The sequence below is a fragment of the Mus caroli genome, chromosome 11, assembly GCF_900094665.2.
Source record: "Mus caroli chromosome 11, CAROLI_EIJ_v1.1, whole genome shotgun sequence".
NCBI classification, from domain to species: domain Eukaryota; kingdom Metazoa; phylum Chordata; class Mammalia; order Rodentia; family Muridae; genus Mus; species Mus caroli.
Window position 1 is genome coordinate 72782954 of NC_034580.1, and position 14718 is coordinate 72797671.

The 14718-nt window shown below is 53.6% G+C and overlaps 1 protein-coding gene across 18 annotated transcripts in view; it reads left to right on the forward strand.

Annotated features, from left to right (window-relative positions):
• Nucleotides 1–12989, forward strand: part of Myo18a (myosin XVIIIA) — a 106685-nt gene extending 93696 nt beyond the window's left edge. For 9 of the 18 annotated variants that reach the window (XM_029484088.1, XM_029484089.1, XM_029484090.1 and 6 more), the window contains 6 exons: nucleotides 569–754; nucleotides 1104–1243; nucleotides 2033–2077; nucleotides 5106–5228; nucleotides 6399–7708; nucleotides 12235–12316. In XM_029484088.1, coding sequence (XP_029339948.1) covers nucleotides 569–754; nucleotides 1104–1243; nucleotides 2033–2077; nucleotides 5106–5228; nucleotides 6399–7704 — 1800 coding nt within the window. In that variant the 3' untranslated portion in view covers nucleotides 7705–7708; nucleotides 12235–12316. Of the gene's footprint in view, nucleotides 1–568; nucleotides 755–1103; nucleotides 1244–2032; nucleotides 2078–5105; nucleotides 5229–6398; nucleotides 7713–12234 lie in introns of all 18 variants that reach the window. The other 9 variants (XM_029484093.1, XM_029484095.1, XM_029484098.1 and 6 more) reach the window with 4 other exon arrangements.
• The last annotated feature ends 1729 nt before the right edge of the window (nucleotides 12990–14718 follow it).

The window sequence follows — 14718 nt, forward strand, 5'->3', positions numbered from 1 at the left end:
TTTTCGAGACAGGGTTTTTCTGTGTAGCCCTGGCTGTCCTGGAACTCACTCTGTAGACCAGGCTGGCCTCGAACTCAGAAATCCACCTGCCTCTACCTCCCAAGTACTGTGATTAAAGGCATGCGCCACCACACCTGGCTCCAGGTTGACTTTTTAAAAAAAGATTTTATATGTGTGTGTGTGTGTGTGTGTGTGTGTGTGTACTCTGTAGCTGTCTTCAGACACACCAAACTAGGGCATCAGATCTCATTACAGATGGTTGTAAGCCACCATGTGGTTGCTGGGAATTGAATTCATGACCTCTGGAAGAGCAGTCAGTGCTCTTAACCACTGAGCCATCTCCCAGCCCTAGGCTGGCTTCTGTTCTACATTCATGTAGAACCTACACACACACACACAGGAAGACAGAACAGACGGGGTGGAGGTGGGTTAAACGTAAGTAAACCTCTAGCATCCTTTAGCCATAGCTGAGTTGGGGCTTGGCCAGACTTCCTGGTCCAGACCCTGCCCACATCCTACCTGGCTGACATCCTACCTGCCGGTCTTTCCTCTCAACCTGCTCACCCAGAGCCTGGCCAGTCGGCTCAAAGAAACTATGGAGAAGCTGACTGAGGAACGGGACCAGCGCGCTGCAGCTGAGAACCGTGAGAAGGAGCAGAACAAGAGGCTCCAGCGACAGCTTCGTGACACCAAGGAGGAGATGAGCGAGCTCGCCAGGAAGGAAGCCGAGGCTAGCCGCAAGAAACATGAACTGGTAATGTCCTGCTCTTCATAGGTCCCAAGCTGGAGGCCTGCTAAGAACACACCCACCCCACCCTGGGCTGTGTGGGGTCATTTCAGTCCCCAAGTCCTATTAAGTATATACTTACCTCACCATGGGTTCTGGTAGGGGACAGTTCAGTCCTGACAGGCAAGTCAGGGTGACCCCACAAGGTGAAGCCAAGCCCTGCCAGCCAACCCAGTAGCCCTTGAATAGAGAAGCCTTTGGAGGCTTAGAGGAGCACCAGAGTGGCTCCTGCCTGCCAGGGAGTGACTTGCTGCAGGCTCCTTCGAAGATGCTAGGGGACATTGTGGCCCTCCTGTACACTAGAACCCCCTCCTAGGAGATGGACCTGGAGAGCCTGGAAGCCGCTAACCAAAGCCTGCAAGCCGACCTAAAGCTGGCGTTCAAACGCATTGGGGACTTGCAAGCTGCCATTGAGGATGAGATGGAAAGTGATGAGAACGAGGACCTCATCAACAGGTAAGGGGCGGAGTCTGTGGCATTTCCTGCAGGGCCCAGGCCCTCTCAAGCAGCAGAATCAGGCCCCAAGCGACATGCAACCCCTGACACCCCTCAACCAAGCTACCATATCATCTTGCCAGTGCTAGACCCAGGTGGGAAAGGTGGTTGGGGGGTGGGGTGGGGGTGTCCACCATCCTCTACTCCTGTGCTCTCCTTCCCAGGCCCCCCATAGACCAAGCTCTGGTGTTGCCTGTTCCCCGTGAGTTATCTCCCCGTTTAGCTGCATTTCCGTTGGCGCCTGCCCTACTCTAGGGAGAGCAGAGATTTAAGGGCTGTGGTGCCTTGTTACTTGTGCTAGAGATTTTCTCGCATAAAACCCACCCAGGGAATGGTTTTGGAGAACGAGAGAGATTTGTAGTCCTAGGCTGAACAGAAAGCCACAAATCCAGAGGGCAGGCAGTGTGGGGGTGGGGCTGGAACTTTAGGTAGATCCCAGAGGCTCCCCACTTCCTGCCTCAGGGTCAGGTCCCTTCCCATGCCCAGGGTGGGGTGGGGCGGGGCGGGGCAGGGCGGGGGAGGGCAGGGCAGGCAGCCCAGGAACCTTGCTCCTTTGGGATGAGTGCTGGCAGTGAATGAGGCCTGGTTCTGAGGATTCTGTTGCTCCCTTGTACCTGATCTCAGCCAGCCAGAGATGGCCATTCACTGAAGAAAGGGGAGCCTTGGATGGGGATACTCCTCAGGATGTCCCTGGATGTCCCTGTCGGCTTCTTGTGGCCCCTTTGCCCACTATTTTCTTTCTGTTTCCAGTTTGCAGGACATGGTGACAAAATATCAGAAAAAAAAGAATAAACTGTGAGGACCAGAGCCATGTGCTCTTTGCCTCTCCCCATGGGTGTCTAACTATCCCTAACACAGGGCTTCCTGCCAGGGGCCCCTGCCGCATGCTGCATGCAGACACAGCCTCCTCACACTCTCTCATGCTAACACTGCTGACTGTCCTTAGGCTGGGGTGGAAGGACCGGCTGGCAGTGAAGTGTGTTCCTAGAAGACTAGACTGATCCTCATAGCCCGGGTAGCCAGGATGGGGCTTTATTGCCTAAGTCCCAGCTTCTCCTCTCTGGGATCCAAGTGTGCCAACCACCCTGGCCTGTCTCTCTGGAGGTCGAGCAGTCAGGCTACATCAGTCTACACCCTTGGGCTCTTGGAACCCAAGCTGCCCGAAAGGGACGGATATGTGTGTTTTGTGTTTAAGGTCTGTTATCTTCCTTAGGCAGATGAGGGGCATCTCACAGCTGCTCCTTTGGAGAAAGCATTCAGGCAGCTAAGCTCTGCCCTGGTAGGGAGAGGAGACAGCGGGGTTGTGTTTACTTGCTCCCTGGGGGTACCTCGGGCAGAGGTGGTAGAGAACACACATCTGTGTTGGTATGCCTGTCAGGTGGTGGGAGACTCAGGACATCTGCCCTTCTCTGTTCCCTCTTCCTGGTGGGGGAGCTGGAAAATGGTGTAGATATGCAGGCTTCAGGCAGATTTGCTGATCCTCTGTCAGGTTCGACAGGGTTGCTTTTGGAAGTTGTTTTTTCAGCATGGCACTGAATTTCCTGCCTGGCAGGCCTCCTCCCCTGGCCAGGATGGGCTGGCGGCCGTGCAAAGGACTCCAGGAGAGCTAATGATAAATGTAATAGTGTGTAACAGTGATAGAGGGCCGCTGGAGCCCGGTTGTCACACACAATTAATATCCCCTGCCGTTCTGTCTCCGTTTGTTTGTTCCCCCGTGATTCGGCTCCCAGTTAACTAATAGCACATGAGCCCGGACATAAATTGTATTTGACGCGAGGTTTAATTCCGACCATTTAAAATTTCAACTGCCCCCTGAGCCTGCCTGCCCCTGGAGTTTGTTTACGGGCCTGATTATTTAAGGAAGAGAACTTGAACATTGTCTGGATTCTTACAACTAAACAGAAGGTGAGGGTAGGCATGCTAGCTTCTCAGACCACTGACGACTCTGAATGTCAGGAATGAAATTCATATTCTGGGCCTCAATCTGTCCCTAGTGTGTTCCATCCTGCCACTCTTGGGCAGAAGGAACTCTGAGGGCTGATAAAGTGTGCATTGAAGATCATATTCTAAAGCATAGTCAGGCACACAGACCCCCCCCACACACACACACAAGCGCACACACTCACACACACCAGCATGCACTCAAAGCAGGTGCATGAGAACGTGCAATTCTAAGCAGGTTCCACTGATAGCAGAGAGGCTCTGTCCTCAGCAGCTCCAACTTATCGAGCGAGCATGCTAAGGCGGGCAGAAAAATAATGTTTCGATTTACTTAGAGATACAGTTGTTATTGCCATAACCTTAATGAAAGCAGTAAACAGTGCAGTATTAAGGGAGATTTATACAGAAACACTTTTAACATGTAGACATAGATTTTGCGATGCATACAGCACCTCCTTTCTAAAGCCAATCAATATGGTTATGAACGGCGGTGATAAATTACAGGCTCTGAAGCTACAGAGGGAGGTTTTTTGCACGGGTGTATAAATCAGGTAGTATTGGCGTTCCATGGGACCCATGCACCACAGTAAATCTGCCAGGCTCGAATGGGCACAGAGCTTGCATTAGTGGTTTGGGGGCTGCCTGCTAAACTCCTGTTTACCCGGGGCATCGGCAGGCCTCGCCTCTGTTATAATTCTGTATTTGACGGAAGCTCATAAAATATGCCTCTTTGTTCCCCTTCCCCATGTGCGTGGCTCTCTCATGGTCCCTAGAACTGTGGTTTCCTCTGATGCGTGTATATGTGTATGCGCACACTCATGTGCATGCCTGTGCATACATGTGTGTGCCCGTGTGGCTATTTATTCAAGAATATAATTCAGGACCAGGGCCGCTCTTGTTGATACAGATGAAAGGAAATTTACATCAAGGAGAAATCTTAGCCTATCCACAGCAGGGGAATTTAGGGAGTAGACATTTTGCAGAATTTGCAAAGCGCTTGCACTCAGAAACCATCTCCGTGCCCCCGCTGCTTCATGGGGGGGTCACCATGACTCTAGCCTCAAAATTAGACTCTTTGAGGCTTTCTTGCAGGTCCTGAGGGTCAGCCTATCCAGCAATGGCAGTGGGGAGCAGGGACTGGCGGTTGCCTGAGGGAGGGATGAGGAGACCCAGGTTCAAGTCAACCTGAGGTCATGTGGTAGGTCATGAGGTCATAGGACCTGTTTCTGTCCTATGTCTAGCAACCCGGCTTTTATAATGAAGACAGAAAGTGGTGGTAGTTGTAGCCACAGTCTGAGGCATGCACACATACACACACACACACACACATACACACACACATACACGTATGAATGTATATGTGTATGTGGATACATGTATGTGGGTGGATATGAGTGTGCTTCAGCGCATGTGTGGAAGTTAGAGAACATCATATGGCTCCTAGGGATTGAACTCAAGCCATCTTGCTTTGTGGCAAGTGCCGTTATGCACTGAATCATCTTGTCAGCCCGAGACTTCTTTTTAACCGGGAGCCATTAGGCTAGAATGGCTAAGTGGATGGCCTGCCTATCCTTTTCATCTAGTCGGCCAGCTGAGTAGCTTGTCACTCATAACTGGGTTGGAACAGTTGGTGCCCCCATTCTCCTCAGGATCTTCTTAGTGACTGTCACACAGTGTGGTCTGCCGAGCGAGGGGATGGGCACCTTGTGGGTGGCGTGCTCACTCTAACCTTTCTCTTCTCCCCGACTCACTGATGCGCATGCCACCTGCACCCCAACCTGGCCCAAGATGCGCCCTGCCCCCTTCTTGCTCTCCATCCCGGCCAGTGAGTGATTCTCACTTGCCCAGTCTTGCCTACCCTTTGTGCTCCTCGCCCTAACAGTGAGGGGGACTCAGATGTGGACTCAGAGCTGGAGGACCGGGTCGACGGGGTCAAGTCCTGGTTGTCAAAGAACAAGGGACCTTCTAAGGCACCTTCTGACGATGGCAGCTTGAAGAGTTCCAGGTGAGCACTAGGCCTCCAGCAGGGAGGAGAGGTCACCTCAGCCACCGGTCATGGGTAGACAGTGTCACGGCACCAAGGGTGCAACCCTCAGGCCACGAGTGCTCTCTCCTGGCCTGTGGAAAGCACACAGAACTGTCCCGTGTTTGGGTGTGGGCGCCTGTGTAGGCTTAACCACATCCCACCTACTGGGTCAGCAACCATCTAACTGTTGGTACCTTTGAAATCGAGACTTGGTTGGGGCACTGGGGATTCTGAGTCCTAGAGGCCTGCACAGACAACCCTGGTCAGCTTTGGCTCTCTGGCCTCCATAGAGCGGCCACCCATCCATTCCCAGAGAGCCAGTGTGCTTCCTCCCTTCTCTCCTTGCTCTCTCCTCCTTCTGTGCTCCTCAGTGCCCACCCTCAGGGCTGCCTGCTAGTCTCGGAGGCCTGGGGGTTTGCTCTCCTGTTTTCTGGCCGATCATAACCTGATCACACAGTCAGCTGCTTCTAGAAGCCAGGGCTCCCACTTTGGGTCCATCGCTGGCCTAGTCCCTGCACCCCCACACACACACATCCACACACAGAGTTCCTTGCTGCCTTCCCCACCTCTCCAGAGACAGGCTGGATAGGAAAAGTGATCTCTCTCCTTCTTTTCCAACCACCCCAGACCCCTTCCCCCAAGTCCAGCCCCTCACCACTGGTACCCAGCGGCCCCCTGTAATTGGTTTAATTTATTCGACCAAACAACATTTTGTTATTGCAGATAATGGTGCGTCCCCGCCCCACTGCCGTTCACCACAGTGTGGCACAAGGCTCCAGGTAGTTGACAATGAAATAAATTGAACTAAACGTTTTAGAGGGGGAAAAGTGATGAAATAGAACAATAGTCTAATTTACATGACATTCTCCATGAAGCTATTTTCACTGACGCAAATTATTTTGCTTCATTTCCTTGGATGCTCTTGCTACGGCTCTGCCAGGGCTGTGCCGGTTTCTCCTCCTTCCTCCCTCCCCCGTGTCTTTATTTTTGTTAATATTCTCTCTCTCTCTCTCTCTCTCTCTCTCTCTCTCTCTCTCTCTCTCTCTCTCTCTTCCTCCTCTTCCTCCTCCTCCTCCTCCTCCCCATTCCCCATTCTCCTGTCGTTCACTCGCTCTGGGTCTCTTCTCCTGGGCCTCCCTTCCCACTCAGGACGGCTCTCAACAGCCTCCCTAAGGAGGGCAAGGGGCCAGAGGAGAGACCCTCCTCTGTACTCAGCTCCCTCAGCTACCGCAAGAGGCTCACCCTGAAGGACTCCATCGGGGGCACTGGAGACCAGGACTCGCTCCTCACCACCCTGAGTGAGCGTGCCACCTCCCCTGAAAGGCCGCCCAGGAAGGCCCGTGGGGGCCCCAGGGAGGAACCTGACCAGGCCCAGGGCAGGAGGTGCGAGGAGCTGGACGATTGTAGCTCCATCTTCTCAGGGGTTGGGAGCCGCCCTGGCCGGGGTCTGGAGAAGCGCTGGGGCTCAGACTTTGACAGATCCTCAACAGTCTCTGCCCCAGTCAGCCGAGCCTCCTCAGCCACACGTGGCTCCGGGGAGGATAGGGCTCGCTCCTCGCTGAGCTTCTCACTGTCAGGCTCACCCAGCTCCCGCCGCCGTAGCACATCCAGGCTCGATAGCTTGTCAAGCGCCATAAGCCCTTCCTGGAACCGGGCCTCAGGCCTGGGTCGGGAGAGCCCTGACTCCAGGCTATCCCTCGGCCAGAGCTGCCTGGATGAGTGGGATGATGGAGCCAGCATGGCCCTCAGTGAGGCACACTCACAGTTCAGCCATCCATCACTGGCCCGGAGCCTGTCTGTGCCACCCCAGCCACGAGGCTCTTCCTCAGCCTCAGCCTCTGTCACTGAGGGCTCCAGCGTCCGACCTGTCAGCCGCCACTCCTACCTTGATCCAGACCTGGAGGCTGCCATTAACGAGGTCTTGAGCTACAAGCCTGTGCCGTTCCAGCGGAGCAGGCTGGAGCCTGACTCTGAGGATGATGACCGGAAGAGCATCCAAAGTGCCCGGAGCGCACAGTTGGAGCACCCAGAGAGGGGCAGCAGCATCCGCCGCTCTGCCTCTGCCGCAGATGTCTCTTCCCGCAGTGGCCGCAAAAGCCGGAGCAAGCATAGGAGCAAACGGAGCAGCCCCAGCCCCAGCTCCAGCTCCAGCTCGAGCTCCTCCAGCTCAGAAGGTTCCTCTGCGCACAAGCGGCGGCGGAAAGGGCGCTCTCGGAAGAGCAAGAAGAAATCCAAATCAAGAAGAAAGAAAACAGAGAGTGAATCTGAGTCCTCGTCATCATCCAGTGGCTCCACCGTCTCCGGCCATAGCCGCTCCAGTGTGAAAAAGGGCCCAACCACAGACGTCGAGGAAGCGGGGCAAACTCCAAGACGGTCAAAGAAGGAAGAGAAGCAGCGAAAGAAAGAGGTTGACAGCCTGATGATGCGGTACCTGTACCGACCAGAGAGTGACTAGCGCAGTAGGTGACGCCTGGCCTGGCCTGGTGTGGAGTGCAGCATGGTGTGTCCCACCCTTTGTGAACTAACGTGCTCCCCGCCCCTCCAAACACCACCTCAGGCTCCCCTACAACCTCTTGGGCCTCAGAGAGCCTCCTTGCTCCCACATGAGCTCTGAGCCCAGTCAGCTGACTTTGCTGATGTTGGATGAGAGCTCCCACCTCACCCTGAGCCTCCCAGGCTGTGTTTTTGGAACTAATCTTCCCTATAACATCATAACAAACGTCCGATCAGTTCTTTTTCATAAAAAGTTAGGGTTCAGAGAGATTAAGATACACAACTGGCACGTAAGGCTACCAGGAGCTAATGGGGTCTGTTTTACCTTTAACCTTAACTGGCTCTCCATAGGCTACATGCAGAGCATGTAGCTGACGTATACATGTCACCGTGTCACTGACACCCACATCAGAGCGTCCATGCAACAGAATGGACCCAGAAAAGGATCCTAGCTGATGGGATACCTCGGCTGTGAACTCTGATGAGGCACTTTGCTCTCTGCTCTCCCCTGTGCTAGCTACCTCCCTAGCATGGATCTGGAGCTGCAGCCTACACGGAGCCACACCCTACAGTAGACCCAGGAGACACCTGCCGCCTCCCCAGCCCTCCTACCCACACTCGGCCCACGTGTGGGCGTCACCTCAGCTCTGCTCATCTTGTAGAGTTCTAATGAATAGAAATTAGCAGTTGCTGAGTGACAGCCCCCTCCCTGCTCTCCTGCCTCCCCCAGCTCCTCTCCCCGTGGGGATATGGGGACGTGGGGAGGAGATGTAACAGTCAGACCCTGTGCCCACACCTTCAACAGAGAGAGGCAGAGCCTGAATCACTGGAACCCCATTGTTGCCAGTTTCCCTGGTGGGCGGTGACATTTTGAGTCACCCCTGTTGTGAGATGGTGGGAAGCATTTTCAGCACACGGACATGCTTGCTGCTTCCCAGAAGGCACAACCCCACCTGGGGTCCCACATTTGTTTCCCAGATGTGAACTAATACACCTGTTGCATGCTTGTGCCATGGGGCATCTGGTGAAAGGGGAAGTTGGCTTTTGTCCGTCTGGAACCGGGAGGCACAGAGGGGAAGTGACTGAGAAGTGGGAGTATATGGAGATGGAGCTTGGATCCAGCCCTGGCTTATGGCTGCTCCGGCCCAAGCTAGACCACTCCTTGGTCTCCGCGCTGCTCTGTTGCTTCCCCTGCCCCTGCACACCGCCCCCCTCCACGGTTTCAGGGTACTCAAGGGAGAGCAGGGAGTCTGTGGCCTTTGTTAGTTCCATTGGGAGGAAAGATAGGAGTCAAAATATTTGGTCAATGATTTTAGTCTCCTAAAGGTTTAGCCTTGCTAAAGACCCTGCACCCCAGGTTGAGTCAGTTTGGTGGGTGGAAGAGGAGGTGTAGACACAAAGAAGACCAGGCGCCTCTGTAGCTCTTCCCAGAAGGAAGCAATTGCCTTGCTGAGCAATCCCAGACTGACCAGTGACGAGCAGACTGTACCTGAATCCCTCTAGCGTCCAGTCATATTTCACAGTGATTAAGACAGAAAGCCCTGTTTCTGCAGCCCCCCTCTCACCCACAGTTCAGTTGCCTTTGTCTACGGAAAAGAGCCAACTGGTCCCGAAACCCTGTACTGTGCCACTATGAGACTTGGAGTTAGTGATGGTAAAGTGGTCTCAACTAGAGCCTGCCCTACTTCCGTGAAGTGTGTGGGGTAGGCAGTGAGGGATGCCGTGCAAAGGCAGAAGGTGGGGTAGAGCCCCACCTAGGGTTAAGGATCTGTGAAGAATTCCAAAACACAAAATACAGTGTTGTCACCCTGGGCTTTCCCAGCAGGCATTAGCTTGTGTATCAAATTGTTTGTGACAGCACAGAGCAGGAGACACCGGCTTGTGGGGAAGGAAAGCTTTTTAAACAATTTAGTTAAAATGTTCCAATTGCCAGCCCCGACTCCTGCTCTGGGGACAGGGAGCTGCCTGCTGTTGGCCCTACTGATGGTGGTAGCAGTAAAAGCAGATATGGAGACCGGCCAGAGAGAGCTCAAGAAAGATTGCAAGGGGTCTTGCAGCTCCTCAGCCCAGGGAAGAGTGAAAGACAGGGTTTGCCACATGCTTGGTTGTCTCTGCTTCTCCGAGGTGTCTTTAGAGCAACCTGACCGCTGTTTATCTGGGCATCTGGAATGTGGGAATGGAGTCTGTGAGAAGAGATGAAGGATGGAAGCATCATAGGGCTGTGCCCCATTTATACCCAGACCCCCAGCCCAGGGCATCTGCTCATGCCCTCTGTTCACAGAATAACCCCACTGTGTGTCCTCAAAGCCAGGCATTCCTTAGCTAGAAAGCAAACCTTTAGCACAGGGGGTACGGAAATTCCATGTTAAGAAAACAAGCAGCCCCCACTAATTCAGGATCCAAACAAGCCCAAGGCTAATGACCTCCATTTTTTTCTGTGTTACATAGTTAGTACTGAGCTTTATAATTTTGTCCTGGAGATGCTGTGAGGCCTTAAGTGCTTCTGGCCCATCAGAATAAGACTCATTTATGTTCAGTCTAGTTTGTATTAAGTGTGTTTTGTGCTATTCTGATTCCTTTAAAAATGGTAATTCATTCATGAGAAATACGATAACTATTAACCAGACTGCCCCGTTGCTGAGCCATTTTGCATAATTGAGCATATATTTTCCCAGACTCTTCCCTTCCGCCAGGGACACGGAGACCTGTCTTTACATACCCTAGCTGCTCCCCGGCCGGCAGGAGACGTTAGGTTTGGTCTTGTTTTCTTCTTGTCTAATCTAGTGGCAGGAGTGCTCGAAGGCTGAGGTTCAGTTCAGGTTTAGGTGTTGGCTGTGACCTTGGGCAAGGTGCTTCCTTCTTCCATTTGAGGCAGCTCTTTCATTATGCGATACTGGAGGAATAAGACAGAACAGTGAGTCCAAGGTAGTAGTTCTCAGCCTTCCTAATGCTGCGACCCTTAATACAGTTTCTCATGTTAGGATGACCCCAAACATAACATTATTTCACTGCTGCTTCATAACTGTAATGTTGCTACTGTTATGAATCGTAATGTCAATATCTGATATGCAGGATATTTGATATGTGACCCCAAAGGGTCATCCAAGGGGCTCGGGCAGTGCGTCCGACAGGAGGACTTTTGGTGGAACCTTTACCTCTGCACCTCCACTGCCACCTCCAGGGAAACCTAAACTGCTGTCTGCTCCCTCATCTTACTTTAAAGATTTATTTATTTATTTTATATAGCTGTATTGATGGTTGTGAGCCACCATGTGGTTGCTGGGATTTGAACTCAGGACCTTCGAAAAAGCAGTCAATGTTCTTAACCACTGAGCCATCTCTCCAGCTCCTCATCTTACTTTAAAAGGACCAGTAAAGGGGCACTCTCAGGTTTCTAGTTCAGAATATAGTAGACCTAGCAATTGTTTTTTTTTTTTTTTTTTTTTGGTTTTTCGAGACAGGGTTTCTCTGTGTAGCCCTGGCTGTCCTGGCACTCACTTTGTAGACCAGGCTGGCCTCGAACTCAGAAATCCGCCTGCCTCTGCCTCCCGAGTGCTGGGATTAAAGGCGTGCGCCACCACGCCCGGCAAGACCTAGCAATTGTTGACACTCACCTTGTCCAAGTAGGAGGTCACCAGGACCTGTATCCCTTGTCTCTTGGAACACAGGCACCCCCAGGTACAAAGCTGGGGCCAGGGAACCAGTAGAGGTAATGCTGTGTTGGGCTGTGTCTTCTCCAGGGACATTAGACTGTACTGCATGGGCTTAAGGACAGTGGGGACAGGAGGAGGCTCTGGGAAAGAATGAGAATGGATGGAGCCAGAGAATGTAGTCCTGTCTGCTCTGTTGGATGTTACAGTCCTTCTCCCTCCAGGGGATCATACTTCTTCATATCTTTGGAGGGACAGCCTTCCAGAGCCAGGGACCCGATTGAAGATGCCAAGGAGATGTTAAGGACCCCTCCCATTGGCCCATCCTCAAACAGGTCCTGCCAGCCTCTGTCCCGAGCCTCCGTTCCTTTTCCAGTAGAGGATGCCATGGTCAAGGACTGAAGTCTTCCAGGCCCAGGGAAACCCTGATTAGGGGAAATAGATCAGACCTGGGGTCCTGCCAGGAGTAATCTACCTGTGAGTTTCCTCCTTGGACAGGTTGTAGTCAAGTAGTCACCTGCCTCAAACCTTCATCCGTGTGCTCTGTGGACTGCTTGTATGGGAGCAAGGGAGTTGAAAACTCCGAGTCCCAGGGTTCCTCCCTCAGGACTCAGTCCAAGCTTCTCAGGGGAAGGAGACAGGAATGCACTTCTTAGGCTCATGGAAGCCTGGCCCTTGCTGCCACCAGCCTTCCCATCATGATAGTCTGAAAAGCTTACCAACTGCAAACTCTGTGCTCCTTTGGACCCTGGAGCATTTGGGTCTTAGAGTGCTTGAGCAGAGCTCCGTGGCCCAGAGTAGAAGTGTTCTTTGGCCCTGACCCTGTCCCTCTCTCCCTGCAGCCCAACCAGCCACTGGAAGCCACTGGCCCCTGACCCATCGGATGATGAGCACGATCCTGTGGACAGCATCTCCAGACCCCGGTTCTCCCACAGCTATCTGAGTGACAGCGACACAGAGGCCAAGCTGACAGAGACCAATGCATAGCCTGGGATGGCTCATGGCTCTCCCACCCCACAGCCTCTCCCAGGATAGAGGGGTACCACTGCCCCCACCTGACTGCCGATCTGCATGGAAAACACCTCGGCTTTCTGTCAGGGGGACTTTCCAGGCTGTGGGCGTCTGACAGCTCCACGCGGCAGAGGTGGGGGAAGCAGAGTCTCCAAAGAGAACTTCTGCTCTTGCCTCTGAACGCCATGCTCTTAGCTCCCGCTCTGGGCCACTATGGACCATGTCAGGTGGCCTGGCACTCCATGGAGCCGGTGGTGGACCTCCATCTCAGCCTCCTGCTCAGGGATGGTGGATAGGTTACCTGCTGGACCGCTCGAAGTCGCTGGGCCCCATGGGAAAGAGTCAGGAGGGAGCAGTGATGCCTCCCCTCTGCTGGGGTGAGGGCTTTCTCTTCTCAGTGCCTGCTGTCTTTTTACTGTTTAATTTAAATACCCAAACCTCCATGCAGCTGCATCCCTGAGAGTGGGAGGGGCTGCCGCTGCAGCTGGGACCTGTGGGATGCCTTGGGAATCTCCCCTCCATCTTCACTTCTCCAGAGGCCCTTTTCTCCTGCAGCCTGCTGCCAGGGGACAGCGGTGAGCAGAGCCGGGGGGGGGGGGGGGGGGGGGGGGGGGGGGGGGGGGGGGGGGGGGCTGGTTCTTTGGAGGCAGGGTGGGGAGAATGGCAGCTGGGTGCTTCTGGCTTGGACCGAGCCAGCCTCCTTAGAGTATTAAGTGCAATGAGCAGTTATTCAAGAGCTGATCTCTTCCACCTGCACCCACCCGCGGCTTCCAGCACTGCCTGCCCCTGACCGTATTATAGCGGGGCCGCCCATTCGGCGCTGAGGACCTGTGGTGGGCACAGTGGAAGGTAGATGTTTTGGTCTGTTTATCAGACTGGAGTCCTAACCCTTTGTCATCTTTCTTCTGCTCATAACCCTGTCCCCGCACACTCACCCCAGACCCAGCAACAAGTGGTCCTCTGTTACTTCTCGGTTATTTACCATAAGGCTCATCCGACCTTTCCACCGGATCTGGGGCCCAAAGGCAGTACCTGGTGCTGGACCCGTTTGCCATCCCCCTTCCCTTCTGCCATTGCTTTGTACTCATCGGGCTGTGCTCTCCCTGTGGACCTGATTGATGTAAGGAAATAAAAGGCCCCTTCCCTCCTGGCCACAAGTTTCCCTGCCTCTCCTTGCAGGCTCAGGGGAAGTCCAGGGTGGTCCCGGGCCGGGGCAGAGGTGGGATTCTGATGGGGACATGGAAGAACCACCTTGGTCGGTGTGGCCAATGTCACGCAGTCCCAGAGCCTCGCCAGGTCACTTGCGATAGTGGGTGAAAAGGCTGGTTAAGGAGGACAGAGCCTCCCACATTTGTGTTGAGGTGAGTGGGGCTGGCAGCTTGTTTATGTCCTGTCCCCAACCCCTTCTCAAACTAGTCACTCCAGAGGTGACTTTTTGATCAAACTTTGGCAGCATGTTCTCTGTTCCTCAGCCCTCTTTAGCCACAGAAAACTCGAGAAGCCTAGGATCACTGCCTTAGCCGGCTGCTCAGTCTCTGCCTGCAGGCCTGAGCTACACTCACCAGGCTTTTATGGCCTTGCAAGTTATAGGGCAGCTCATGCAGATGAGGAAGAAACCAAAGGCCTTCCCTACCCTCCTCTTCCTTCTCTGAACATTATCCATGACTAGATCTGTTTTCCACAGGCATTCAATGGTCTGAGGAGGTGGGTGGGAAGAGCTCTGGTGACACCTGTCTGGAAAGTCAAGAGAGGGAAAAGTCACCACTAAAAACAGGCTGGTCCTTCAGGGACAAAGGCGCCTGCCCTCCAACAAAGAGAAAAGGCCATGAAAGTGAGAGCCTCACTGTGTAGCCCAGGCTGACCTCTAATTCACAGTTCTCCTGCCTCGGCCTCCCTAAGCCCCAGATTGCAGGTGTGAACTAACACACCAGGTCTGGGGTGAGGATATTTTCTCAAGTCAGGGGACTTGTGTTACTCAGTCTGCTCAGCATTTGAGTCACTGCCATCATTCACCTGGGCCCGGTCCTGGTGCTGAGAATGGAGTCCTTTCAGATAGGGGACATCCCAGGGTGGAATTGGACACTTAGAGCATATGCCTCACCTGCTGGTAAGTATCAGCTTCCGACCTGAGCAGAGAAATCTCAGTGCGCATCCTCCAGGGATGGGAGCAGGGGCCAACACAGAAGGGCAGAGAAGGTGCTTCCGAGCTACGCTATGGGAAGAGAATGAATGCCTTTGTGGAGAGGGAGACTGCGAAGGGTCATCAAAATGGTATTCAGGGCTTAGGCCTTTAAGGAGAATGATTGCTCAGGTAG